Genomic DNA, 27,367 nt, shown 5'->3' on the forward strand with positions numbered 1-27,367 from the left:
TATTGGAATATTGCTTTAAACACATCTTGTGAATGAATTAAAATAATGAGCAGTTATTTTTTTGGTGGTAATTGATTAAGAACAAAAAATGTGCAGTCATCCTACCACCCTGTAGGATACTTTCTTCTGATTTTTTACAATTTAATTTCCCCTGTGCTCTGCTGCAGTTCTTGTTAACCCTTCATGATAAAAAAAAATCTAGTTAGAATAAAAAGTCAGAATAGTAAAAAAATAGTAGAAGAGTTAAGAAAACAGTTTTTTGTTTTCTCTTGATTGTATGAAATAGCCTTATACTGAAGTTCATCTAGATCAGAATTGTCTAACTCAGTGGTTCTCAAACTGGTGGGTTGCAACCCACCAGCGGGAAGCACTAGTCTCTTAAAGGGCAGGGGGGGGGGAATGGCAACAATACAATCCTCAGGATTGTGCTGCTGTCAGGGACAGAAGGTTATTTTACTTATCCCTGGCAGTGCCAGTCTCCAGGGGTGTGGGAGCCCTGCGGACACCTCTGCAGGGTTTCCCAAGTCTCAGAATGAGTAAAAATAGCATTCGGAACCCATTGCTGGTTTTGTGATCAAGAAGTGGGTTCTGATGGGTATTTTTACTCATCCTGAGAGGGGTTCCCCACATCCCCCGGGGGCTGGTGCTGCTGGGGTACGTTTAAAAAAACAAAAAACAACCCTTCTGTCCCTGGGAGTAGCCCAGTCCTGAGGATCGCGTTGATGCCATTCCCCCACCCCCACAAAGACTTAGGTGGTTCTCAACTTCTGAGTAGATGTTTAGGAACCACTGGTTTAAATTGAATGGCAGGAGCTTTGAAGGATTTCACAAAGACGAGGGTCTTCTCCATTCCTTCTTGGAGATACCTAGAATTGAACTTGGGACCCTCTGCATGCAAGGCAGGTGCTGTCTCATTGAACGACTGTTTTTTTTTCTTGTTTCCTTGTTTTCAATCCTCTTACAGTTTTGCCATCACCTGTTTTCAAATGGATCCTGGCAAACATGAAGACTAGAAATGTATTTTAAATGCAGGCTAGCAGCCCAATTTTATTCCTCCCCTCCCTGCTGCTGGTGGAATATACATTCCCCTGGCAAAAGGAAGCAGATGCCAACAGACTGTTACTTCAGCTAGCGAGTGCAGTGAAACCATCAGTGCAATTGCTGATGGCTGGGCATGCTGATCAGCAGAGAAGACTCTCTCTGCTGGCATGAGTTGAGTGGCAATGGGGGTGTGAGGGGAAGGAATGGGAGTGTTTCTAGGTGGGGAGAGGGCGGAAGGGAGTGGGATTGGCAGCACTCCCCTACATCCAGATCCTGTCACTCTCCCTTTCTGCCGCTGTTGCACCCCTTGGTTTTGCGTCAGCAAAATAGTTGGTGCAGGACCAAGCAGTCACATAGGAAAAGCAGAGTTCCCTTACCCTGAGGAGACCACTGCAACTGTCCTTCCTCCCCAACCTAGGAAGCCTCTTGTGCTCCATTTGTGTGCCTGCACGAGTTGGGGGAAGGGAGTTAGGTAGGAGTGGACTGTAGGATTCTTAAAACTAAGCAGGCCACTTAAGAGATTTGGGGGATATATACTGTCCACCTGTGGCTTTTAATAATGCTAATTTTTACGAAACATTTTGTATTTTTTGGCAGGCAGTGAATTAGTATATTTATCAATAAAGAACAATATTTATTACTTTTTGGCAATATTGTAATACTATATACATCTGTGGTATCATTTATTCAGGTTTCAGAGGTAGCCTATCTCTGAACATCAGATGCCAGGGAATGGCAACAGGATATAGGTATCTTGTTGTCTTGTATGCTCCAGCGGCATCTGATAGGCCACAGTGAAATACAGGAAGCTGCACTATTTGCGTCCTTGGCCTGATCCATCAAGGATCCTCTTGTGAGTTTTTAAATGTTGATCCAAGTACAAATGCATTTGGCATTTACAAATCTTTTGAACAAATGTTAAAATGCCATTTTATAAAGTACCCTAATAGATACATTTCAGTGCTACCTAAAATCCTATTTTTTCTATTACCTTTTTCTACTCTGTTGAATTTTGTATGTTTGTACAGTTACTACTGTTCTTTATTGAAAAAGTAACTCGACTATGTTCACATTTTTTCCAAAGGCAGTGAGTGATGAGGTGTTTATTGTATAGGATTCTAAATTTTGTTTCTGTGTAAGTTTTAAAAGCTAAACATTCCATTTTACTTAATTGTCTTTGCTGCCCTCTAGTGTTCATTTGTATAGGGAAAGAAATTTGGTAGAATTGCTATTCGGTTCCAAGATGGATCTCCAATTCTTTGGTAGCTATAAAAGAATATTTGGTAGCCATTAAAAAGAGGAAATGTTTGGTTAGCTATGATACAGTGTTAGAACATCTACAATATGCACCAATATTTCTTAAAATCTGTCTGTTGAACTAATAAAACACACTGAGACGGCTATGAGCTGTATTGCACACTGTATGGGAAAGAGGTATTCATGGCACTGGCCAATCTAACCTATACAGAAAAAAATTGTCACCCTAATTGTGTCAGTTGGACCCTAACCATGGACACAATATAAATGTATTGAGATCTCTCCCAGAAGAAATGGTGGTGTTTTACACAAGTTCAGTTGATATGTTACCCATTAATAATCAAATATATAGATCATAGCTTTACAGAACATAGCAGAAGCAGATGTTATAGGCTATTTCTCCATAGGCGTCACCATCACAACTCTTATCAGGGTGACATTTACATGATTGATCCTTGAGTTAATTCCTAGTTATCAACTTTCATATTTCCTTTTGATTCTAACTGTTCATTATTTAACAAAATGCCAACTTGTCTTCAAGGCATTTGTTGTTGCTGTTTTGGTTCCATGACCTAAAAATCATGATTTTAAATTTCTTAGCAGATGAAGTTGTTTCTTATAGAAAATGTTGAACTTTTAAAATCAGAAATAAAATGGGGAATTCTTTTAAAAGTCACAAAATAGGTGGAAACATCTAGTAAACTTATAAATTACAAGACTTTCCTACTGCTATACTACATAGAACAACACAGATGCTTAATGAAAGATACTGTAACATATACAAGTTCTTTTGCATTAATTCCAAAATGGTCTGGTGGAGAGAAATTAATGTGATTTCTGTAGGTACAGTGGACATAACTGCCTTAAAAACCCAGATGATTGTGTCTTAACTCCTATAGCAGATATTATTTCAGGAAGCATTTACGAATGCCCGAACAGATAATTATTTTTCCCCACCAGGAGGAGCACCAATGCATTCCTTTTATTAGCAAAATAGCGGCATTATCCAGTCTAGTACTTAGGCACTGAAGGTACTTTGAATTTAATTTGTTCAGGAAAATGCAGATGATCTTGTATGGTATGGGATTGTACTTAATAGAAATCCTGCAATTATCTGTGAAGTTGTGTTCAATCATTTTAGGCACTTTTACCCTGACTTTTTATTGAAAAAGATTCCCTCTGGCTTATAGAAGCATAAAAACACAAACAAAACCAAAAATAACTAGTAAAAGAAATAAAAAAATAATACTAAAACACAGCGAAACAGCACTAAAACAATGGCAGCAGTCAATAATAAGAGTTAAAACTCTTTAAAACTGACAGCAATAAAAAAGACAATCACAGTAAAACATAGTATCTCCTAACTGAGTATTTATCGAAAAAGGAATGTGGAAGCTGTGCAGGGATGAGGCCAACCATGGCTCTCTGGGGTGGGAGTTCCATAAGTCAGTGTGGCAATGGAAAAAACTGACTCTGTTCACTAGATATGTCACCGGTGGAACACATAAGAGGATCTCCCCTCAATGGCATCACTAGGGTTTGCATCACCCCCATGATGGATCTACTTGCATGCAGTGGGCAGGGCAAAGCCCTGGGCAGTGGGCGTGGTGATGTACAATTGCCCTGCCCTGGTTTTTTTTGGCTATAACTTTTGATAAATACAGATTTTTCAATGTGGTTTGTTTCATTGCATTCTGTGTAAAATTGCACATTGATTGATGTATAACATATTAGTATTATTTGGAAATACCAAGATTTAAAATTTTGGTGAGTAGTGGTATCACCCCACCATGCGCATCACCCAGTGCGGCCCACACTCCCCAGCGGCGGCACTGCCTCCCCTGCAGATCATAACAGGTAGGCAGATTAGTGTGGTAGAAGGCAGTTCAAGTAATCCCAAACTAACACCAAGCTATTTAGGGCTTTTAAAAGTCAACACCAGCACTTTAGTTGTGCCCAGAAGCATATTGGTAGCTAGTGCAATTGTTTCGGTTGCAGGGTCCTGTACCTTTTAATAGCTTGTTCCTGTCAACTTTTGAGCCGCCATATTCTGGATCTTCTTTAGCTTCCAGCAGTTTTCAGTGGCAGTTCCATGTTTAATTCATTGCATCGTCCAGCCATATGCAATGAGAGTTATACAAAAGATAAGCACTGCAATTTATAATTGGCACTATGTATTTCCTGTTTAAAACTGAATGAGTAGAATATTAGGAGCTTCAGAGTACTGGTACTCTGCGTGGAGATGTATTTTATTTTATTTTAAAAACATATATCACATCATATGATTTTGTTAAGCTGTGCAGTGACTCATATGAAATCATACATATGTCTACAATATTGATTTATAGCAAAATAACTGTTATTGTAGTCCTGAGTCTTAGATGGTTTTCAAAGGCAAAACTGTCCTCCTTACTGTCCTCATCTATTCTGTTTGAATGAAAACTAGGTAAGATATTCCTATACTTCGCACACCCAACTTTGACAGATGTTTTTAAAAAAATAGTAGATGAATGTGGGAAATGAATAATAAACTCTGAGAGGAAATTAGATGTCAGTATTAAAGGGGCAAATGGCAGGTGTGGAAAAAAGGAATTAAGTTCCATTTCAGGAAGTTGAGGATATAGTCAGAAGGATTGAAAAAAGCATTTAGAGTACTTAAAAAGATTCTGAAAGTCGTAAAGAGTCAGTTGAGGGTTTAAACTACAATTTTGAAGATCATGATAATAGAACTAGTATTTCAATTAAAAGACTGAAGGAAGACATAGATACGGTGGCATACCTGGGAGTGGCCAGGGGAGCAAATACCCTGGGCGGCGCACTGCAGTAGCATTGCCTCAACCCTTTCCCTGCCACCATTTTTTTTCATTTTGGTACCCATGTTAGAGGCCTTAAAGGGCCTTCTAATGGCTGGGGAGGCTACCTGCGGCCTTCCAGGCCCCCAGAAGGCCTTCTGAGGCCTTCAAAATTCCCAAAAATAGCACTTCCGGTTTCCCACAAAAACCGGTAGTGCCGTTTTCCGGACTGGGGGCATTTCGCAGTCCTGTGCCACAGGTGGGACCGGTACCAGGTTTGCAATTGAGTAGATGGGAATGTTATACGAGTCAAATATGCTTCTTCAATGTGTGATATTTTATACTCCACTTTTATTATTTTTTAGTTCATTTGAATACAAATTCTGGTATTTTATTTTCAGCTTTTTGAGTAAATAGATATTCAAGAAGAAAAAAACTGTTAAACTTTTGGTGAAGTTTTGCAATTTCAGCTCTTAAAGATCAATGTTAGAATTGTTTAGACGAAGGCCAAAGTTGATCATAGTTGAAATATAGAGGTTTTTACAGGAATGTCTCTTATCACTTAAAGAAGGAACTAATTTTAACTCAGCATTTGACCTCTGAGAAGATTCTGAATGGATGGAGGTTTTTCATTTGAACTTTTACTTGATTTCGAGAAAAAGACCCTTGGTTATTATGAATGTGGATGACAGTAAAGAATTATTGAAACTACTTCAGTCTGAAGAAAGACACTTGAGTATTAAATGATGTAGCAAAAGACATTTGAGAGGAAAATTGCACATTAGAGGGCTCGGTCTTACAAAGAGAGAGAGCAGATGGGAAAAACATCTTTGTGTTCTGATACAAGGTAACAAAGCTTGGAATAAAGAACAGCAATTGGCTGTTTCCCATGCATTTTTTACCTGAGGTACTACTTTTAATTGCTAAATTTAATTGCTAAATCATGACTAAAACTGAAATTTTATTTTTGTGAATGTAGGTCGCTTAATAGCGCATTTTAAAGAACGGTTAACCATGCTCTATTTGGCTTTTAAATTAAGCCATTTCTACTCAGTGTTGCATATATGCAACAGGGATCAAATGTGTACTCCTGTGGGCTGGGCAGAAATGGGTTAAGGAAATGAGGTACATTGGGAGCTGCCTTATATCAAGTCAGACAACTGCTTGATGTAGCTCAACACTGACTAGCAGCAATTCTCCAGGTTTTCACACAACGGTGTTTCCGAGCCCTACCTAGAGGAACTAAGGATCAAGGGCCCAGTCCTATCCATCTTTCGTGTGCTAATGCAGCCGTGCCAACAGGGCATGTTCTGTATCCTACTGTGGGAGTGGGGCCTGAGGCCTCCTCATAGGTAAGGGAATATTTGTTCCCTTTAGGGCTGCATAGGCACTGGAAAGTCGGATAGGATTTGGCCCTAAATCTGGGTCCTTCTGCATGAAAATCAGGTGTTCTTCTCAAGGTCTAAGCCCCAATGAAAGATGAGGTTTTTGTTCACTGAACTTGCCTTGTGTCTGCCCATTTAAGGATTTGGATGGCATTCATGTATTGTGAAAACGTAAGGAAAACCTTTCTCTAAATATGTTCGGGAAAACTGTGGAAAGATACCTATAAAAGAGCCAGAACCACAACATATTAAGCAGGATTTGTCTTACCATGGCAAACCATTCCCCCCCAAAATGGATTTTACAGTATTATTGTATGGCATGGGTTACCATCAGTACTAACTGTGTCTATAAAACTATTTTTCCTGGGGCAGCAGGAACATTTTCTTTGTGATAGTTTGCATGGCACTAATTAGTAGCATTTGTCTTTTTCATTAAGAACTGTAGGGCTGTTTATATGATATTAGAATAAGCTGTGGAAACATAGTTAACTGATCTTATTTGGACCTCAAAGAGGACTAAAATCAAAGAATTTGTTCTTTATTGAGTTATTTAAAATCAGACACTTCTAAAATTGGAAGTTTTTTATATAATCAACAAGCATTTCTTTTGCGTTCCGATGTTTTTGTGGGTTGTAGAATATATGCTTGTAAAAAGACTTGAGGCACAGATCAGCATCTTAGTCCTTAAATAGTTTGGATATTGTGCACATCCACTAAATCTGACTTCAGAAAAAGAGTAGGATTTCCTAATAATGTTTTCAAATACTTCTATTCCATATGGGTTTTATGATTCATGAACTGGATTATCATCAGTTCTCTGTTTTACATTCCTGGTACATTACTGCCACTGATTGGAAATGCTTTTGTATCCTTTGCTGGAATTAACTCTGTTCCACGGTCCTAAAGCATCTGCTCAGCAGATATTTTTCTCTAAAGTATCAACAGGTTTTCGTCTTGCCTCTTTTATCATGAGTTTTTAATCCTTTAAGTACATACAAATGAGAAGAGTAAGCCTTGCCAACTGAGATGGGTTTTTGACATGATATTCATAGCCTTTTGACCTGTCAGAGTCTTATCTATTGAAGTTGAGGTTGTGTCAGTGGGGACAGTGCATGCTTTGCATGCAGAAGGTCCCAGGTTCAATCACTGCTATGGCCAGTTAAAAAGATCTTGGGTGGCAGAGCTAGGAAAGAATGTGAAGTGTCCCTGTCTGCTAGAGTAGACACCGCTAAGCTAGTTTAGTGCTGAGCCAAACTTTTTGATCCCAATGCTATCGCTGATTGGGGGAACTGGACACGAGTGTTTTTCCTTTCAAAGGCTTTAGGCAGAAGCCTGAAGGCAGGTAACCCCCCACCCCATGTTGGATGAATTCATGAAAGTTTTCAGAATTTTTTTAGGGTGTGTGCGAATGCTTTTTGGGATTGATAACAGCAGAGGTATTCATTCTTAACTGGAAAAGTTGCCACTTTTGAAGGTGGCAGCAGGAGCTCTGAAAGTGCCACTTTTCCTCCTGCACTTGCCAGGCACCATTTTCTGTCCAGGAGTGCACCAGGGCATTAAGCAGTTCATGTTACGAGACACTGTCAGCAGAAATATTGGTGAAAATGGAAAAAAAATGTGTTTTATTTCTTCACATTTTTTATACCACCCTTCCTCCAATAAGCTCAGGGTGGTCCACGTGGTTCCTTCCTCCTTTTGACCTCACAACCCTATAAGTTAGGTGAGGCTGAGAGATAGTGACTGGCCGAAGGTTACCCAGGAAACTTAATGACTGATGTTGGATGGGAATTTGAACTTGAATGGGGATATGAACTTGAATCTTTCAGGTCTCACTCCAGAACCACGAAACCATGATGGGTGCTCCTATTTTCATATACTTTCTAGTACTGTATAAATATTGTGCACTTGGGCATTACTAGAGTTTTTATTCCTCAGTTTACTCTCAGAAATTATCAGCTGACCTTTCAGCCAAATGTTTGCAGACACATCTTATGAAGAATCATCCAGATACACAATACAATGAGAAATGAATAGTAGGAAAGGAGTTTTAAAAAAAATTATTGCTACAGGATGCATTTTGGATTTACATTAGCAACATCTTGAAAACTGCATGGTTTTCTAAGCCTTCTCCTGATGTTGCTCATCACCCCTATTTTAATATCCTTCCGTGTGTGTGTGTGTGTGTGTGTGTGTGTGTGTGTGTGTGTGTGTGTGTGTGTGTGTGTGTGTGAGAGAGAGAGACATCTAAGTTTATTGAAAACAATGAGAATTAAACATTGAGAAAGATCGTATTTTTAAAAAAGTGAGAAATAAAAGTATAAATTTATTTGGTGTGGGGAGGGGCGAATAGTAGAGCAAGGAAAACGAGGAGTTCAAGGACATACTTTTCCTAAAATTCAATAAATTAGAATTGTGTATTGAACTACATGTTTGATAGTATTTTAAGTGTGACAAAACTCTGAATCAAGAAGAACTTAAAAAATACAATATATGTGATTGGAGGCTCTTGTATTCTCAAGACCAGGGTGATTTTAAAAGTGATTTTTAATTAAATGCTTGTTTGCAGGATGAAGATGAGTTGGACTCCCACACCATGGTGAAGACCAGTTCAGAGAGTGCAGGTACAATGAGGGCCACCAGCACGATGAGTGACAGTGCTCAGACAATGATCGAACATAACAGCACCATGTTAGAATCAGATTTAGGGACCATGGTGATAAACAGCGATGATGATGATGAAGAAGAAGAAGATGGAACCATGAAAAGTAAGTTTTTTGTTAAAACATTTCATAATTCTTGTTCTTCAGTTTGTCAATAGTTATCAATAAAGACCCACTTAAGTTTAGCATTCTTTTGTAAAATATTAACACCTTTGGGGGGGGAGGAAAGGTGGCTTGTGTAGATATTGCCTGCAGTCCTGTGGTTTGTGCTGTTGAGATTCAAGTGTGTATTGAAGCTTTATTCTTAGTTTTTATAGTAGCAGCTATCTGTTGGCTTTTCTGGTTAGTATGAGTCACAAGAACAAATGACCAACCACTATAAAGCTGTACAGATATGGATTTCTTCTGCGAGAAGATTTTGGACCTCTGGATTGTTACATTTGGAATATTAGTTGTGTACTTCATGCAATATTTTCAAACAATATATATGCTTTAAAATGTTTGAATTTTTATTTAAATCATCACAACATTTTAATGTAGGACAACTGGAAAAATTATAATATGCACTGCAGCTATAACGTGTTGCATTAGATATTTTACATGCTAAGTAAATGGGTTACTTCATTTACACAGGGAACCATTTGAGTTCTTTAATGCAAATGCTAATCTAAGAGCTAGAACGGAAAAGCTGTATGTTTTTTCTATTGGTATATATGTCATAAAAACAGTTACTTAGGAGGTGTTCCAGGGTGGGGAGAGGGCATGGCAGGGAGGAAGTGGGGTGGGAGGTGGGCATGACAGGCAGAGCTCAACTCTGCCAGATCCGAAGCTCCGGGTTGGACCTCCCAGCCTGACACAGGACACCCTTACTCCACACTGGCTAAATAGCTGGCACAGAGTCTAGTAGCTCCATTGTGGGGCTATTTACCTTAACTGGGGAAAAGGTGCCGTTAGGCAGCTTAGGATTGGGCTGCAAAAGACCTACTGGAGGCAAATTAAAAACTGACTTAAAGCTGTTTCGTTGTAGTTCCTGGGAGTGGTAATGTCTCTAATGCTGATTCTCCAGAAACTCAGAGTGAACTTTGGTTGTCCATCTGATGGTTATCTTGCTGTAGGTCTAGTGAAATACCCATGTGACAAAATTGGCTCTGTGGGTTGAAGTGAAACAGCTTTATGTGTCATATTAAAGTCTGATGAGATTTAAAGCTTCTTAGTATGTTAGAAACACTCTTGTTGTGACTTGTAGAAGTGGAGCTGGCAACTTAAGTCAAGGCTTTATTAATTTGTGACTGTTGTATACAGTAGACCAGAAAGATGATAAATAGTTCTGTTGATGAGTGATGACTCCAAGTAGAATGAGGCAATCTAGAAAATGCATGTTTTAATTTGGTTTTGATACTGAAATAGGTATTTGCTTTTATAAACTTTTTGGTTTATAAAACCAGAGGGGAGGGGAGATTTATTACTGAAATCTTGAACTAATCAAATCGTACATGTGATGGAAGGGTATTATATTATAAAACCATGTAGATAACCTTATGAAAAGCAAATGCAAGAAGAATAGATGAATTATTCTGGATGGCAATGTATTAACATGGATATAGGCATGCTTTACAATTCATGAAATGTATATGGTACAGAATTTTGGAGAAAGTATGTTGTGGTATAGACAGAGAAGGTGTGCTGTGCATTGCATAATGAGTAACATCTCATCTTTTCACTTTTAGATTCCTATGCGCATTCTAGTCCTTCCCCTGCTTCTGGAAATACCCAACTTCAGGGATTTGTGAAACATATTTTACAGTATTTTGCTTTGTGTTCTACCATATGTGGCATCACCAGCCAAATTCTTTAATAGCATCATGTTTCAGCAGTATTCTTTCAGAATCAGCAAGAGTTAGATACTTCTTTGGAAACTAGGTATCTGTCCCTAGAAAAAAAATGAGTAGCCAAGTACAGTAGAGGAATGCCATGTTCAGACAATTACTTTAGTTTTCCAAACCATTGACACACCTTTTAACATTTGTTCTACTTCAGAACCCAGTTCACATGTTGCCTAACAGCCCAATCCTACCCTGGCCTGGCCCAGACCCGTTCAGTGGCACAGCCTTGCCTGCATGCTGTGGGCCAGCTGGGGAACAGGCAACAATGGAGATGAGAGTAAAAAACTTATCTACTCTTGCACTATTTTGTCCTCAGCAGGTCTGCTCAGATCTGCACCTGCATTTTGACTGATGTAAATCCAAGTGGGGTGTGTCAAGCCTGGGCTTGGAAATCCAATATTAGTACTGCTGCTGACACTGTCATCAGCCTGCACTTGCAATACCCCAGCCAGTCCTTATTGCCCACCCTGTCCTGCCACAGAATACCAACTTACCTGCTCTGATGGGGACTTCAAAGGTCATTGGCACATGCCCGCCAGCTGGTGGTGGTGGTGGCCTGGTCGCCCCAGCCTGTGCTCTGTTGCAGTGGTTGCTGTGCAGCAACCTAGACCTTACATTGAAGCAACATGAGTTCCACCAGCTCAAGGCCCAGCAAGGATTGGGCTGTTTGTGGCTGGTTGACATTCAAATCACAGAGGGGAAGCAGTTTTATGTGAAGCTGTGTGGTATTGGTGTAGTTTTAACCTTGAGAGTAAACCACTCATTTTCAGATGGCTTGGTTGATGTGTTAAAATTGTGCTATCCCTCGTGGGAGTCACTTCACATCATGGTTTTTTGTGTGGTCATGTTCCTCTTCTGTGAAAACTTTGGGTAATGTGTGTGTTGAGTTTAAGAGAAGAGTTAAAATGAGGATGCAAAAGGTGTACAGGTTGAGTTTCCTTATTTGCAAGGGTTCTGTTCCCAGAACTCATGTGGATGGCAAAAAATGCATTAAAGTAAATCCATTTAAAAAACAATGTCACTTTGCTAGGCGATTCAAAAACAGCCTTGCTGACCTTTGTGATGTAAGAAAGAGTCATTAGGCAGACAGTGCATCAATCAGTCTCTCTCTAAATGCTTAGAAAGTCTTCATTCTGAGCTAGCAACCCCTCCCTTGACCCAGAGTGCAGCACTGGAAAAGAAAGCAAAGTGATTATCTTTCTTTTGCTTGGTCAGGGGGAAGGGTTGCTTGCCTTGTAGTGAAGCTGTTTTAAGTGCCTAGAGAGAGAGAATGGTTGATGGATTGTTAGGTGGCTGCCCTTTCTCGCATTATTGAGGCTATTGTTAAATGACTTTTTTCCTTCAATTGAAAGGGCCCTTCTCATCATGTTGAGGTAAAACTGCCTGTGAAAAATCAGTGGATAATTAGGTTATACCTGTATGCACGTTTTCTTTACATATGAACTTTTTGATCATGTGACCATGTAAAGCAACTTTTCATCTTGTCCCAGATTCTTCTATCCACTGTGAGCAGAAAGGCTGTTTTCTGTCGAGAAAGCAGTGCATATAAGATGCTGGAATATTTTTAGATGATTTCAGTGAAAATAATTCTCCTTGTGGAGGATGTGCTCTTGTTCCTAAAGTGTACAAGTGTATGTATGAGCAGTTTTGGGCTATTTGCACAAGCCATGGTTCACTCACAAACTAGGATGATAAATTGGTATGAGTAGTACAGATGTAAGATAGTTACGCTTGGGTAACTCCTGTAAAATCAAATTAATACAAGCAGCCTTCATTTCCATTTTTAAAAAGTTATGAGAAGTGGGTAGTCCAATCCTGAGTTGCCCAGTGTGTGGGGCTGCAGCGGCTCTGGAAATGGCGGCAACGGCTGCTGCTGCTACTGCATCCTGAGTGCAACTTGGGTAGCGCTGACAGCTCCTCAGGAGAAGGGGACTTTCGTCCCCTTCTGTGGGGTAAGGCGAGTAGCCCTGTAATGGGGCTACTTGATTCTACAGTGACCCAAGGGTTGGCATAGAATCAAGAGCCTCACAGAGGCTCAGGATCCAGTGGAGCAAAACTCCACTGATTCCGCCTCCCTCCCACCCCACTCCCTCCCCAGGCACACCACCTCCCCACCCTTCCCATCTCCTCCCACCCCAGAATGCCACCACCCTGCCTCTTCTCACACCCTCACCTATGTCTCTGCTGCCCGGCAGTCTGCGTGACTGTGAAGCGGCGGAGCAGCAGCGGTCCACCGGAGCTTGTGCAGTGCTGGCCACCGCTGAGCTAGCACTGGCACTGGACTGGTGCTGAGGGCCACAGATGTGCCTTACGGCACGTTTGTGACTGCACACTGGCGCACTGGTGCACTAGGATAGTGCCTAAAGCAGGATCAGGTCTAAAGAGATGAACTGGAGATGAAAGACCTAGAGATGAAGGAACTTCCTTGATCTTTCAGTTAGGACAGGTGTGTAAAGTAAAATGGATATTATATATATATATATATATATATATATATATATATATATATATATATATATATATATATATATATATATATATAATTTTAATCTGAATGCTTTCGACATTATAACTAAAAGACAAGTCATCTTTTAAAATAAAGATTGCATAAACTATGAGATTCAGGAGTTCAAATCGGAAACTGAAAGTGTGGTAATGAAACCTCATAATGATACTGGAAGTGGAAAGTTGATTGAAAATTACATCTGGTCAGCTCATTTTGGTTTGTTGCCTTCTGTGGGGTAAAAAACTTTTATTTATCTTTTACGTGACTGCATTTTTGAGACAACAGGAATGAACCACAAGAAGGGAACAAAAAGAAATCTGCTTTTGCCCTGAGGAAGGCAACACACTGAAATACACTGGGCAGTTTTAATTTTCAATAAACATTCTGTGTCCAGCATCATTTTGAGGCTTTGCCTTTTTTCGATTTCAGTTCCCTTGATGTTGCCCCTTCGTTTCTGCTTGGGTTTTAAAGTAGTCTCCTAGGATTGCCAGATTACAACTTGGAAATGCTGTATACATCTCTAAAAGACCAAAGGTTTTAAGAGCCATAATTTATTGCAGAACTGTTTTCTCCAGTCTATCCTCCACTTGACTGTAGATGCCTACTGTGAACAGGGTAGGACCAAGCTATTTTGTGACCTAGGCAAGGCTAGCTAATTGAACCCCCCACCCAAATCTGAGGAACTGAGCCTCAGTTTTTTTTATCAGCCATAGTTCACTAGAAAGATGAATACATTTTCTAAGTAAGATTAAGATGTGATTGTAAGATTAAAAACTTACGGCCCTGGGGCCACTTGCTGCCCTCGAGGCCTCTCAATGAGGCCTTCAAGGAGCTCCCAGTCTCCAATGAGCCTCGGGCCCTCCAGAGATTTGTTGGAGCCTGCACTGGCCCGACGCAGCTGCTCTCAGCGTGAGGGTAACTGTTTGACCTCTCGCATGAGCTGTGGGATGAGGGCTCCCTCCACTGCTTGTTGTTTCACGTCTGTGATGCAGTAGCAGCAGCAAAGGAAAGAGAAAAAGCAGCAAAGAAAAAAAGCTTTGTGCAAGGCCTTTTATAGGCCTTGAGCTATTGCAAGACCTGCATTCATTCATATAAGTTCATCTTTAATGTATTCATTTATGTAAACTTATGTAAATTTGTTCAAATTTTAAATGTAAATTAATTCTTTTTTTATCCCGGTGCCCGACACAGTGTCAGAGACGATGCAGCCCTCCTGCCAAAAACTTTGGACACCCCTGCTGTATAGGAAGAAATGCACTTTCTGCATTTTGCTGCATATCAAAACTTTCATCAAGTGAATCCGTCATTAAGGGAGGGTAGATTCTTTTCTGAGCCCTGAATCTTCCCTTCCCAAACTTCTTTGCAAGAATCTTTTGAAAGGAGCCCATCCAAGGCAAGGGGGGGAAGGGGCAGCTTCTGACTTCCACCTGAAATTCAAGAGACAGGCTCTGCCCTGCCAATACAGCCATGCTCACTGGAGAAATGAAACAGGTGCTGCCTTGCTCTTTTGCACCTGCGCATGCCTCTCTTTTAGACCCAGAGGGAGAGAAGCTTCTCCCATACAGGACTCATGCAGGCTTGGAAAATGGCGGTGCTCACTGCCAAATTCCACGATGGCACTGCCCAGCTCATTTTGCCAGTATCCAAGATGGCATCGCCCAACTTTTTGTAGCCCACCCAAAATTGGGTCACGTCCCACCAAGTGGGTTGTCACCCACAGTTTAAGAACATAAGAACAGCCCCACTGGATCAGGCCATAGGTTCATCTTGTCCAGCTTCCTGTATCTCACAGCAGCCCACCAAATGCCCCAGGGAGCACACCAGATAATAAGAGACCTGCATCCTGGTGCCCTCCCTTGCATCTGACATAGCCCATTTCTAAAATCAGGAGGTTGCACATACACATCATGGCTTGTAACCTGTAATAGATTTTTCCTCCAGAAACTTGTCCAATCCCCTTTTAAAGGCATCCAGGTCAGATGCCGTCACCACATCCTGCTGCAAGGAGTTCTACAGACCAACCACACGCTGAGTAAAGAAATATTTTCTTTTGTCTGTCCTAACTCTCCCAACACTCAGTGGATGTCCCCTGGTTCTGGTGTTATGTGAGAGTGTAAAGAGCATTTCTCTGTCCACTCTATCCTTCCCATGCATAATTTTGTATGTCTCAATCATGTTCCCCCTCAATCATGTCCCCCCTCAGGCACCTCTCTTCTAGGCTGTAGAGGCCCAAACACCGTAGCCTTTCCTCATAAGGAAGGTGCCCCAGCCCAGTAATCATCTTAGTCGCTCTCTTTTGCACCTTTTCTATTTCTATCCTTCCCATAGATAATTTTCCCATGCATAATTTTGATAATCCCATGCATAATTTTGTATGTCTCAATCATGTCCCCCCTTAATCATGTCCCCCCTCAGGCACCTCTCTGCTAGGCTGAAGAGGCCCAAACACCTTAGCCTTTCCTCATAAGGAAGGTGCCCCAGCCCAGTAATCATCTTAGTCGCTCTCTTATGCACCTTTTCCATTTCCACTATGTCCTTTTTGAGATGTGGTGACCAGGACGCCATACTCCAGATGTGACCTTACCATAGATTTGTACAACGGCATTTTAGTTTGGTGTCGTCTGCAAACTTTGCCACCTCACTGCTCAGCCCTGTCTCCAGGTCATTTATGAAGAGGTTGAAGAACACCGTACCCAGGACAGATCCTTGGGGCACACTCCTTTTCACCTCTCTCCATTGTGAAAATTGCCCATTGACACCCATCCTCTGTTTCCTGGTCTTCAACCAGGTCTCAATTCAGGAGAGGACCTGTCCTCTAATTCCCTGACTATGGAGTTTTTTCAGCAGCCTTTGATGAGGGACTGTGTCAAGACTCAGTCAAAAGAACCACTGGTCTACCTATTTCAACAATGATAAATGATGAACAATGATAAAATATTTCAAAATATAAAAGTAAAATATCAGAAATTTATAGGTTATAACAAAAAATTACACGAAAATTACACAAACATGCTGTTTCTCACTCAATGACAACATAACGTAATGTATTCAGTAACATTAACAAAAGATAGAAATGTTTCATTTATATTTTATATTCCGTGGCACTGTTGTGGTATTCATCATAAAATTTTAAAAGTTTTTTTTAACATGAGTTTAAAAAAACTAATCTTTATAAAATTGTGCCCCTCGAAGGTCAGTATTGTGCCCTTCTGAGGTCTGTGCCCTAGATGACTGCCTAGTTGGCTTATTAATGATAGCACTGGACCTGATTGTAAGACAGAATTGTAGACCTATGTATTGCAGGAGGTGGGGAGGATGACGGTGGCTAATGGGATCAGGGAAAGAATAGCCTCCTAGTGCTTCAGCCATTACACTTTGAAAACATAAGCCACGTATTTAGAGTTGCATAAGGACTCCAGTTGGATCAGACCAAGGGTTCATCTAGCCTGGCAGTCTCTTTCCAACTGTGACCAGCTAGATGCCTCCATGAAGCTCATAAGCAGTGCATGGAGACAGCAATCCTCAGCACTGCATTGTGTGGCCCAACATCTGGTATTTGACTCTGAATATGAAGGTTCCATATAAGTATCACTATCTCTCAGGTTGTAACCTGGTAATCTCACAGTCACCATAGCTGTTTTAGGTTCCAAGGAACATATAAAACATTCTGATGCATAGATTTTTAGAGTTCCTGACTCAGTATATTCTTAAAAATTGTTCTGTACCAACTAGCTAAGATATATTTTTTCCAGGCTGGCACTGTATCATGTTGTATATGGGAGTGTGGAAAACATTTTTATTCATCTAATTAGCAGAGTTGCATTCCTATAAATGTCCTGTGAAGGCATTTGGAAGTACTTGTAATGTAATGTTTTAAGATAGTAGGCCCACACATACTAGAATGTTGTTTTGTCTTGTGCAATTGGGAGGTTGCTTAAAATGTATAGGTTTCTGAGTAGCACATTTTTAAATGAAATTATGCAAGCCATGGAACCGCAAAAAATAAATTTATTTAGACAAGGGAGGAATTCTCCTTCTCTTCTAACAATGCAAAAGTATTCGACATCTTTTAAAACTTTAGAGTATATTTTGTGTATATGGTTCCATCATATGGTTCCTGTTCAAGGACAAAACAAGTAACAATAATAAGTTTTTTATTTATTTATAGGCACCCATGCTTAGAGGTCCTGGGCGCTTTGACAAAAAAATAAGTGAAAACATATTTTTTCCACAATTAGAGAATTTGTGCCCAAATAAAGCTGAGATCTGGAACAAAACAAAGTCTATCATTCTACCCTAACATTTAATAGACAACCTGGCAATAAATAACATTTTTTTTTTTGCCTTATACAGAACATGTTCAAAAGTTGGGGTTTATGTGGATAAACAGTAAAACTAAGAAATCTTATGTTGCTGAGAAAGGGATATACTGTATCAATAGGAGAATGTTAGTGAGAAAGGGATGTACTGTATTGTATCAAACGGAGGAAATAGAACAGGGAAAATGGAAACATCAAATGGGTACAAAATGGTAACGTCAAAATAGTACTTTCTGTAGTGGTACTGTTTCACCAGATTTGCCCCATTTTTCTACAATTTCATCTGACTTTGATTTGGAAAGCCATATCAGTATTAAATATAGTGGTTGTTTCTCTTATTTTCTGTTTTCAGTGTTGTCATAAAGTAATTTTTTGCAATAACTTTAATACTTCCTACACGACTTTTTAGGCTTTTCTAAAACTTGCTTTCCCCCAATTCTTGTCTTAGTGATTGCTTCTGAAAATTTGCTTTTCCTTGTTGCTGTCTCCTCTTGCCCCTCCCTTTTATTTCTTTGCAGTATCACAATGCACAGGTGTTTAAGCTGTCTGAAATGGGAGGAGTCATCTAAGAGTAATACTCCTATATTCATCAGATTTCATCCAGACAAATGGTGTGGAGATTGGATGCTACTTTTTTGATCGCTGTAGTCTCAGGACTTTACATTGCCTGTGGGTTTTTTCCCCCCTCTCCCCAAAACCTATCTTCAGAGAGGCAGAGAGCTCTGCTGACATGTTTGAAATTAAGTGAACTTTTGCCTTTTCTGCATCATTCCAGGTAGAGATTAGGCTGTTTCTCTGTTATCAAGGTTCCTGCAAGGGCAAAAATTTTTCTTCCTAGTCATTGGATGACTCGGACTATCTTAACAGTTGACTAAGAAGGTGCCAACAGTGTCCCTAAGAGCATGATTCACTAGAATGGTTTCATCCTTTACCATGAAACTGTTCTGCTTCCAGAGCTCTGCAAAATAGCATGGTGGTTCACACTGTCATTCAATCCCTGACATCTCCAGCTAGGGCTGGGAAACACCCATGTCTGAATCTCTGGAGAGCCATTGCTTAAACAGTCATAGGTAGTACTGGTGTAAACAGACTTACTCTTAGGTAAGTGTGTGTAGGAGTGCAGCCCTAAGATAGTAATGAGGCAGTTCTGCCAATGACTGTGGAACTCAGCAACTTACAAGATTATCTTTTAATGTGGAACTACTACATTTGCTGAGCAGCTAATCAAATGATGTCAGGGCAATTCTTTTGTGGTAGTAATTGAAATGAATATCAAGAACTTAGAGAGGCATAACTTTTCCTTCCTGTAGCAATGTTTGTTGTTCTTAAAAAAGCTGTATTTTCCAAATTATCACTTAAATAGTTTGCAAGATTACCCAATAATATGTGTCAGACTAATTCATCTACAGTTTTCTCATGAGCCTACTAGTTTTTTTTAACAACAAAATTACCCCTGGAGTCACTGTTCAATCTTCAGAACTCTGATGTATAATTCAAAATGTGAGTTAGAGATTCTTTTTTCCTGTAGGTCTTGAAAAAGAGAGCAGTCACTTCTTGTTTTGGGAATCATTTCTTAATTACTGTACAAGTCAGTAATTTGTATAAAGTGTATAAACTGAGCACTGAAGTGTATAAAGTGTATAAACTGAGCACTGAAAATGGAAAAAGTCTAGTGCTGTCCATGTACATATTTTATGAAGACTTCTTTGCAATTTCTCAATGTAATTGTAATGTGATTTATGTGCACCCATACATTTTATTCTCATCAAGTTGTCCCACTTGTGTGAGATATAAGCTGTTAGGTTTAGGTGTTTAAACCCAGGTTGTTAGTACTGAAAAACTACTGTGGTAGCCTATAAATATGATGTTGATGCTTAAGAATTTGAAATATTTTCGCAGCCTTACAATGGGCTGGTTTTCCTTCCTCATATCACTTTTCAGTCTTAGGACGTTTTCTGTAGATGGTGGAAGAGAGCCTGCCTTAAATATAATTGTATAAACCATACCAGTACCTGAAAGGTGTTGATAGTATTTCTGTTAAATATATTTTCTAATACTTTGGAGCGAAGTGTCATTGTTGGCACAGATGATGCTTCGAGCACCTTTATGTTGTCGGCTATGCCTCAACACTAGATTTATATTCAAAGAGATTTATCTTAACTGCCACTGCATTCTTGTTGCAAGTTAGGGTTCGTAAGTATTTTCCTATAAATTAGTTTTTGATTAAATAAATTTAAGATGTGCTTAGAATTTTGTTTTACTTCATTGAGGTTTTTCATGTTAGTCTCTGGTTCTGTGTTTCCCAAACTTAACCTCCATTGCAGTGCCCAAGCACCTGGAAGGAAGTGGTGATGGCATTATGATGTCATCGCCACTTCCGTCCAGGTTGGGAGATTAGACACAACCCTACTAACAGTGATAAGAGGCTCAGGTGTGTAGGAGAGCTTTTATAAGCATGCAAAAACAGCACAAAGGAGCTCTGCCCGCCATGTCAAGACTCCTACCACTGTTTGTAGCATTGCATCATAGTCTCACTGCTGGGCAGCTGGTGACCTGTTGCACCCTGGCAAGTGCCTTGTAATGCACACTTTGGGAACTTTGGTCTGGAGCAATGACTACATGAATAAAAGTGTGTTGTGCCAATATGGTTAAGAGCCCAATTCTGTCCATATGGATCATAAAAGGTATACAGTCATTTTACTAGTTCATATAACTAGTACATTGTTCACAAGAGTTGTTTTCAATCAAATATGTCAGAGAATGAATTCACAAAATTGATTCTGTAGTGTAAAACGTGTGTCAATTGTATACAAGCTTTACAAGAGGTGACAAGGAATCCTGCAGGATCTCTATATGTTGTGGATGTGAGCTGATTTAAATGTTGCTTGAATTGATGAAATCTGAACCTATCTTCTCTACCATGTTTTCATGTGAAGAACCATTTTTGTATAACAGCACCCATGTGAAAAATGGAAAGTTACGTGGTAACACTAGACTTATAGCATTCTTTCTAATACAGTTGTGGGCCACCTTGCGTTTTTTCTGGCTTATTCCGGGATTGCGTAACTGATGACCTCGTGTGGTCACGTGGTCATCAGGGACGCACACCCCCCAACCCTCTGAAAGCTAGGGGAGCTCTGCTCCCCTCCCCTCCGGAGGTTTGTCTGAGTCTCCTAGAGGAAGCACACGTCTGCGTACTGCCTCTACAAGGCTCAGAGTGAGGGAAGTAGTGTCTGTCATGCGATTTCATTTGCTCCATGAAACTGGAAGTCTCCGGTTTCCCTCAGTCTGAGCTCCGCAGAGGCAGTGCGCAGGTGCGCACTGCCTCTGGGAAGCTCAGACAACCCTCCAGGGGGCGGGGAGCAGAGCATCCCCTTACCTGTGGAGGGACTGGATTGCATCAAGCCCTGCTTGGCGACGGGGATGGTGGTCCCGATCCCTGTCATTAAGGGATCGGGCGCACGACTGTATAGTCAATTTTAGGTTTTTCACCTGGACTTGGTTAATTTTTTACTATTTCATATTTATATAAAATAAAAAGAAACATGAATTGTCACTGAAACTCATTAGAATGAGTGGGACGCTGTGAGATACAGGAAGCTGGACTAGATGGACCTATGGCCTGATCCAGTGGGGCTGTTCTTATGTTCGTATGTAGAATAATCTTGAGTTTCTCAAACTGGGGCATCATGATGTCCCAGTCTAAGAAGCTCTGCCTCTGGCTCCTTAAGGTGTGGGGGAATGAAGAAGGCAGCAACACGATCCCCAGAATCTCACTGCTGCCAGGGATGGAAGGGGGGGTTAAATTTACCCATCGGTGCACCGGCCTCTGAGGGGTGTGAGGAGCCCCACAGAGCCCTCCACAGGGCTCCCCATGCCTTGGAAAGTGTGTGTGTGTGTGTGTTCTGAAGACCCAAATTATGGTATTTTCTCGCACTTGGTCTCCTATAACATGGACGATAGGCCCTAATATATACAAACAAGTCCAGTCTTACAAATATTTGGGTCTTATATTTCATTATAAACTCTCCTGGTCTTTTCATAAGAAAGCTATCACTTCGTCTCTCTCTCCCCAACTCAAAGCAATTTCAAAATTTTTTTATAATGAAGGTAACCAGTATGTCCCTGCTGCTATTCAGGTTTTTCAGTCTAAAATTCTCTCCCATTTGTTTTACGGTGCCCCAATATGGATTAAAGTAATCAACAAGGATATCGATCAGATTGCAGCATCTTTTTTCGTAGAATTCTAGGGATCCCAAATTCAATTCGTGTTTCCACAATTATTTTAGAATTAGGTATACATCTTCCAACAACCACAGCCTGGTTACTTACTTTTAAATTTTGGCTTAAACTGTGTTTAAATTCTCATTCTGGGTCCCTTTTATACGAGACTCTTATTTTTTTTCTTGGTTTCGTTTGATAGACAACAAACTTGCTTCTATTGATCTTCCATTAGAATCCCTGGCAGATATGAGTCTTTCTAAAGCATATTCATTGATAAAAGGCAAGCTTTTACCGCTAAACAAACGCATTGGTAAAGCAGCTACCACGTTTTCCAGACTCACAAAGAGTCTGGTCCAACAAGAAGCTGACGGAACATACCAAGATCCAGGTCTACAGAGCTTGCGTCCTGAGTACACTTCTGTACTGCAGCGAGTCATGGACTCTTCACTTACAAAAGGAGAGGAAACTGAATGCTTTCCGCATGCGCTGCCTCCGACGTATTCTCGGCATCACCTGGCAGGAGAAAGTTCCAAACAACACAGTCCTGGAACGTGCTGGAATCTCTAGCATGTATGCACTACTGAAACAGAGATGCCTGCGTTGGCTCGGTCATGTCGTGAGAATGGATGATGGCCGGATCCCAAAGGATCTCCTCTATGGAGAACTCGTGCAAGGAAAGCGCCCTACAGGTAGACCACAGCTGCGATAAAAGGACATCTGCAAGAGGGATCTGAAGGCCTTAGGAGTGAACCTCAACAAGTGGGAAACCCTGGCCTCTAAGCGGCCCGCTTGGAGGCAGGCTGTGCAACATGGCCTTTCCCAGTTTGGACAGACACTTGGCCAACAGACTGAGGCAAAAAGGCAAAGAAGGAAGGCCCATAGCCAGGGAGACAGACCAGGGACAGACTGCACTTGCTCCCAGTGTGGAAGGGATTGTCACTCCCGAATCGGCCTTTTCAGCCACACTAGACGCTGTTCCAGAACCACCTTTCAGAGCGCGATACCATAGTCTTTCGAGACTGAAGGTTGCCAACTACAGATCATCCGAATTCAATTATCTAAGTAATAACCTTAATCCTACTTGTTCTCCTCTTTCTTTTGGTTTGGCCCCATCTTTCGATCATGCCCCTAATTATTTCTATACATTAACCAACCCGTTACATAGACGAGCCTTTGTTAGCTCGTTTTAACATTTTCCCTTCGGCAGTCCATTCTGGCCACTTTTTAAATATTCCACGGGAGAAAAGGCTCTGTCCCTTCTGTCACGAGTCTCCTGATTTTTTTGTCTCACATTCTCTTTTTTTGTCCAGTACACCTTGATATTCGTAACCATTACCTTACTTCTTGGATTTCCTCTGATCTTACCCCTTCTGATATTACTCTTTCCAAGTTCATGAGTGATGTTTGTGTTTCTCTGACTGCAGCTGTGGCTGGATGTTTATCTGAGATTCTTAAAGTAACGTTGTCAGAATTTAAATAACTTGATATCCTGCTTTTAATTGTCCAGTTTGTTATGCAAATTGCTGTGTCAATTGTAAATTTTATTTGCAAACCGTGTTGACAAAACTCACGATTGTGACTCACTTCTGGTTTCACTATTGCAAACTGGAAGTGGTTGCAATTGTGACTTTTACACTTTCCAAGGTTTGGAGAATTCTGCAGAGGGCTCTGTGGGGCTCCCCACGCTCTTCATAGGCCAACACGATGATGGGCAAGTTTAAACCTCCTTCCATTCCCAGCAGTGGCATGATCCTGGCGGTTGTGCCACTGCCTTCTTCCCTCCCCAATGAAGACTTACCCCAAAGACAACCCCCCCTCCTGAGGAATTTGGGAACTGCTTTAATAACCCCTGTGGTTAACCCTTGCTTACTGGGCAGAGAGGCACCTTTTAGTGTCCTCTTTTTATTTAGTAGAGGGAGAACAACTATCCCTTTTCATTCCAACAAGGCATCTTTTCCAGTGGCTGTTGCTGGTGTCTCTTCTGTATTTTTTTTTTAAAGTTGTCAGCACTTTGGGGACAGGGAACTACTTATTGATTTGCTATGTAAACTGCTTGCTTTGTGAACTACTTTTTTTGTTGGAAAGAGGTATATAAATATTCGTCACAGTATCTGGAAAAGCTTAAATAATCACAATTTTAAGCACAATTAATTTTGAAATCATTACCCTTCTTTTTTACGTTAATTTTAATTTGAGTCTTTTAATTTTCCAACAAGGAAATGCTACATCACCCCAAGCACAGAGACCTTCTTTTATGGACTACTTTGATAAACAAGATTCCAAGAATAAAAGTCATGAAAACTGCAACCAAAACATTCATGAATCCTACCATATATCGAAGAATGTTTTCCCAGACAATTGGAAAGTTCCACAGGATGGTGACTTTGATTTTGTAAGTACTTCAGTACAGTTTGCTTTCCTAATGAGCCTACATGTGATTGACAAAAATTATTTAGCCAAAATTGCAAGTAAAAATTAATCACAAAAATTACCTTCCAGAGCTGTTGGCCATTATTTTAAAATAGGTTTAACTTTTAAAAAATGCACCCAGCAGATATCCTAATAAACTCTCTATAAACTCTCTCTTCTTCAGAACGCACGTTCTAGTACAAGTACTTGGCAGAGAATAAATTTATTTTCATGTGTAGCTTTTTTAATAAGAAAGTTTAGTGTATTTTATATTCATTTTTTATGAGTGCATTTTTTTTAACCATAAGTTTAGAAATACCTGCAGTGTTATGGTTAATGCTGGTATCCATAGATTTTTTCCCCCCATGGCTTTATCTCAACTCTACGAGAAGGGCCCTTTAAAGGAAAAAAAAGACATTTAACAATAGCCTCATTAATGTGGGATAGGGCAGCCAGCAGACAATCCATCAGTCATTCTCACTCCAGGTGCTTAGAACAGCTTCACTCAGAAGCAAGCAACCCCTCCTTTCCCCTTGCGCATGCAAAAGAATGCTAAGTGATTATCACCTCCTCTGTATTCTTTCCCTATGCTGCTGCTCCTAGTGAAGGGAGGGGTCGATGCCTTAGTAAAGCCTTTGGAAGTGCTTCAAGTGAGACTGATTGTCTGCCTGATGCCTCTGTTGTGCATTACAAAAGTCAGTAAGGCTGTTTTAAATCACTGAGCAAAGGGACATTGTTTTTTAAATGGATTTGCTTTAACAAGATTTTTGACATACACATGAGTTCTGAGAACAGAACCCTCATGGATACTGAGACTCAACCTGTACTTTGGTATGGCAAAGGAGAGCTGCAACCATGGATTAGTTCTGGACAATTGTGGTTGTACTGCTCTTTCAGCAAATGAGACCTCTGATTATTTCTTCATGGTTAAAAAGTGGAGTAATAAATGAACATGTAAGCTAGCACTTAACCTGATAGAGCAGTGACCCACTTTTTAGAGTGACAGCCTGTCAGGACTCACTGGAAATGATGTCTTTAACTTGGAAGTAATGTCATGGCTGGAAGTGACAGTAGAAAGCAGGAAAATTTTTAACATGCCCATGTGACAAAATCAAATCAGTTAAGTAAATAAATTAAAAGTTTACAATAAGTTTACATTTAAAATAAAGAACCAGCCTTCTAACCCTCCCAAGCAGTTACTGATCTGTTTAAAAAATGTTCGTCAAACATCCCAAAGGCTGCAATCCTATCCACACTTATCCAGGAGTAAGCCCCGTTGACCATCATTGTTAAAAAAGCATATACATAGTACTCTGTTAAAAGTATAGCTTTGTAACATTTCCTTAAGTGCAGTCACAAACCATGGTAGCATCAAGTCTACTATATTAAAAATAAAATACACGTTGAAATGAATGGGGAACCATCTGAAATTGGCTTCTGACCCACCTAATGTGTCCCAACCCATGGTTTCAGAAACACTGTGATTGAGTTTTCATAAAACTATTGTGTGATTTTGTTCAAATTGTTCTCTCAGTATGGTGGTCAAAATGTAAATATAAATTCAAAAATTTACAGTTTTTGGAATTCTTAGGATATAGTCATCTGCTAACACTATATATTCTATAAACAACCTACTCCATATTATCAATAATTGAATAACTTCTGTGTGCAGTATAATTTATTTTCTAGGAATCATAATTTTTTCAAATACAGCAAATAACATGTACTAAAATCCAGTGGTCTTTTTTTTCCCTACCACTTTCTTTGTTATTGGTTCTTGTACAGTATATATGCACTATGTATGTACATGTATATATCCTGTGTGTATGTTTGTGTGTGCACAACAGCAATATATAGACACATACAAAATACCACAAAGCTTGGCTTGGTTAACTAGCCAACCCATTGTTTAATTACAATCCAGCCCTCCCACCCCCAAACCTTCTGCAGAAAATTCAAGGAATGCATGGGTGTTTGTCCATGTGATGGGCTTTTCCAGATGGTATAAGCAATAGCAAGATGTCGGAATCTCAGGGAAAAGAAAGCTACAGGTAGCAGGGGCAGGAGGGGGTGAGAAAAAGAGTTTAATAAAACCACACTGAAATATAAAAACACCTAAATATGACAGCTAATATTACTTATCAGTAATGCATTTGTATCTCCAACCTTAAATGTATGAAAATGTTGTTTTCAGATCATTTATGAGAAATAGAAAATTAGAGTGTAGGAAATATTGTGATCACTGTGACCGTAATTTTTGGAATGAAAGTATGACAAATATTTTTTTAGTCTGTTTTCAGTATTGTCCTTGATAAGCCCACCTGTGAAGTGCAAGATTGCAACTGCTGTTGTATATCTGTGGAAAATTCTATTTTTTTTTCTTCAAAAATACTTGAATTCAGATGTATTTCTGAAATTGAAATGCTTTGGAAAATGTTGTTGGTAGCTTTTGGTAATATTGGCTAAAAGTCTAATTTTGCTGAAAAATAAATTACTATAGAGCATGTATTTTATACCTTTGTGAAACTGACATTAATTTTTTAGATTGCTGATGTACAGTCTTTCAATAATTCATGAAAATTTATAAATAATAGAGAACTTAGTGCCGAAGAACTTGGTTTTGTCTCAGTTGGATTTTGCCTTAATGGGACCTAGTTAACAATGAATGCAAGTAGGAGAGACTAATTTTGCCTGTTGTTACGAATGGTAGTAGTTGAAATGTCAAAATGTAAAAACGCATCAGTATCCAGCCTCATTTTAGAATATTGTAACAGTCCTCGGCAAGATATTTCAATTCACGTCAGTCTGATTTGGAAATTAGTGTGATAGTTCTCTGCAAGAATAATGAGTTGAATTTATAATGAATCACCCAGGGTCACCTAAGTGCAAAG

At 40.0% G+C, this 27,367-nt stretch overlaps 1 protein-coding gene across 1 annotated transcript in view; it reads left to right on the top strand.

Annotated features, from left to right (window-relative positions):
* STK3 (serine/threonine kinase 3) overlaps positions 1-27,367 on the top strand; it is a 171,886-nt gene that overhangs the window by 76,222 nt on the left and 68,297 nt on the right. The window contains exons 9-10 of the mRNA XM_066624291.1: positions 9,042-9,240; positions 24,284-24,459. Of these exons, the coding sequence (XP_066480388.1) occupies positions 9,042-9,240; positions 24,284-24,459 (375 nt within the window). The remainder of the gene's footprint in view (positions 1-9,041; positions 9,241-24,283; positions 24,460-27,367) is intronic.

Source organism: Tiliqua scincoides, chromosome 4 (assembly GCF_035046505.1).
Source record: "Tiliqua scincoides isolate rTilSci1 chromosome 4, rTilSci1.hap2, whole genome shotgun sequence".
NCBI lineage: Eukaryota > Metazoa > Chordata > Lepidosauria > Squamata > Scincidae > Tiliqua > Tiliqua scincoides.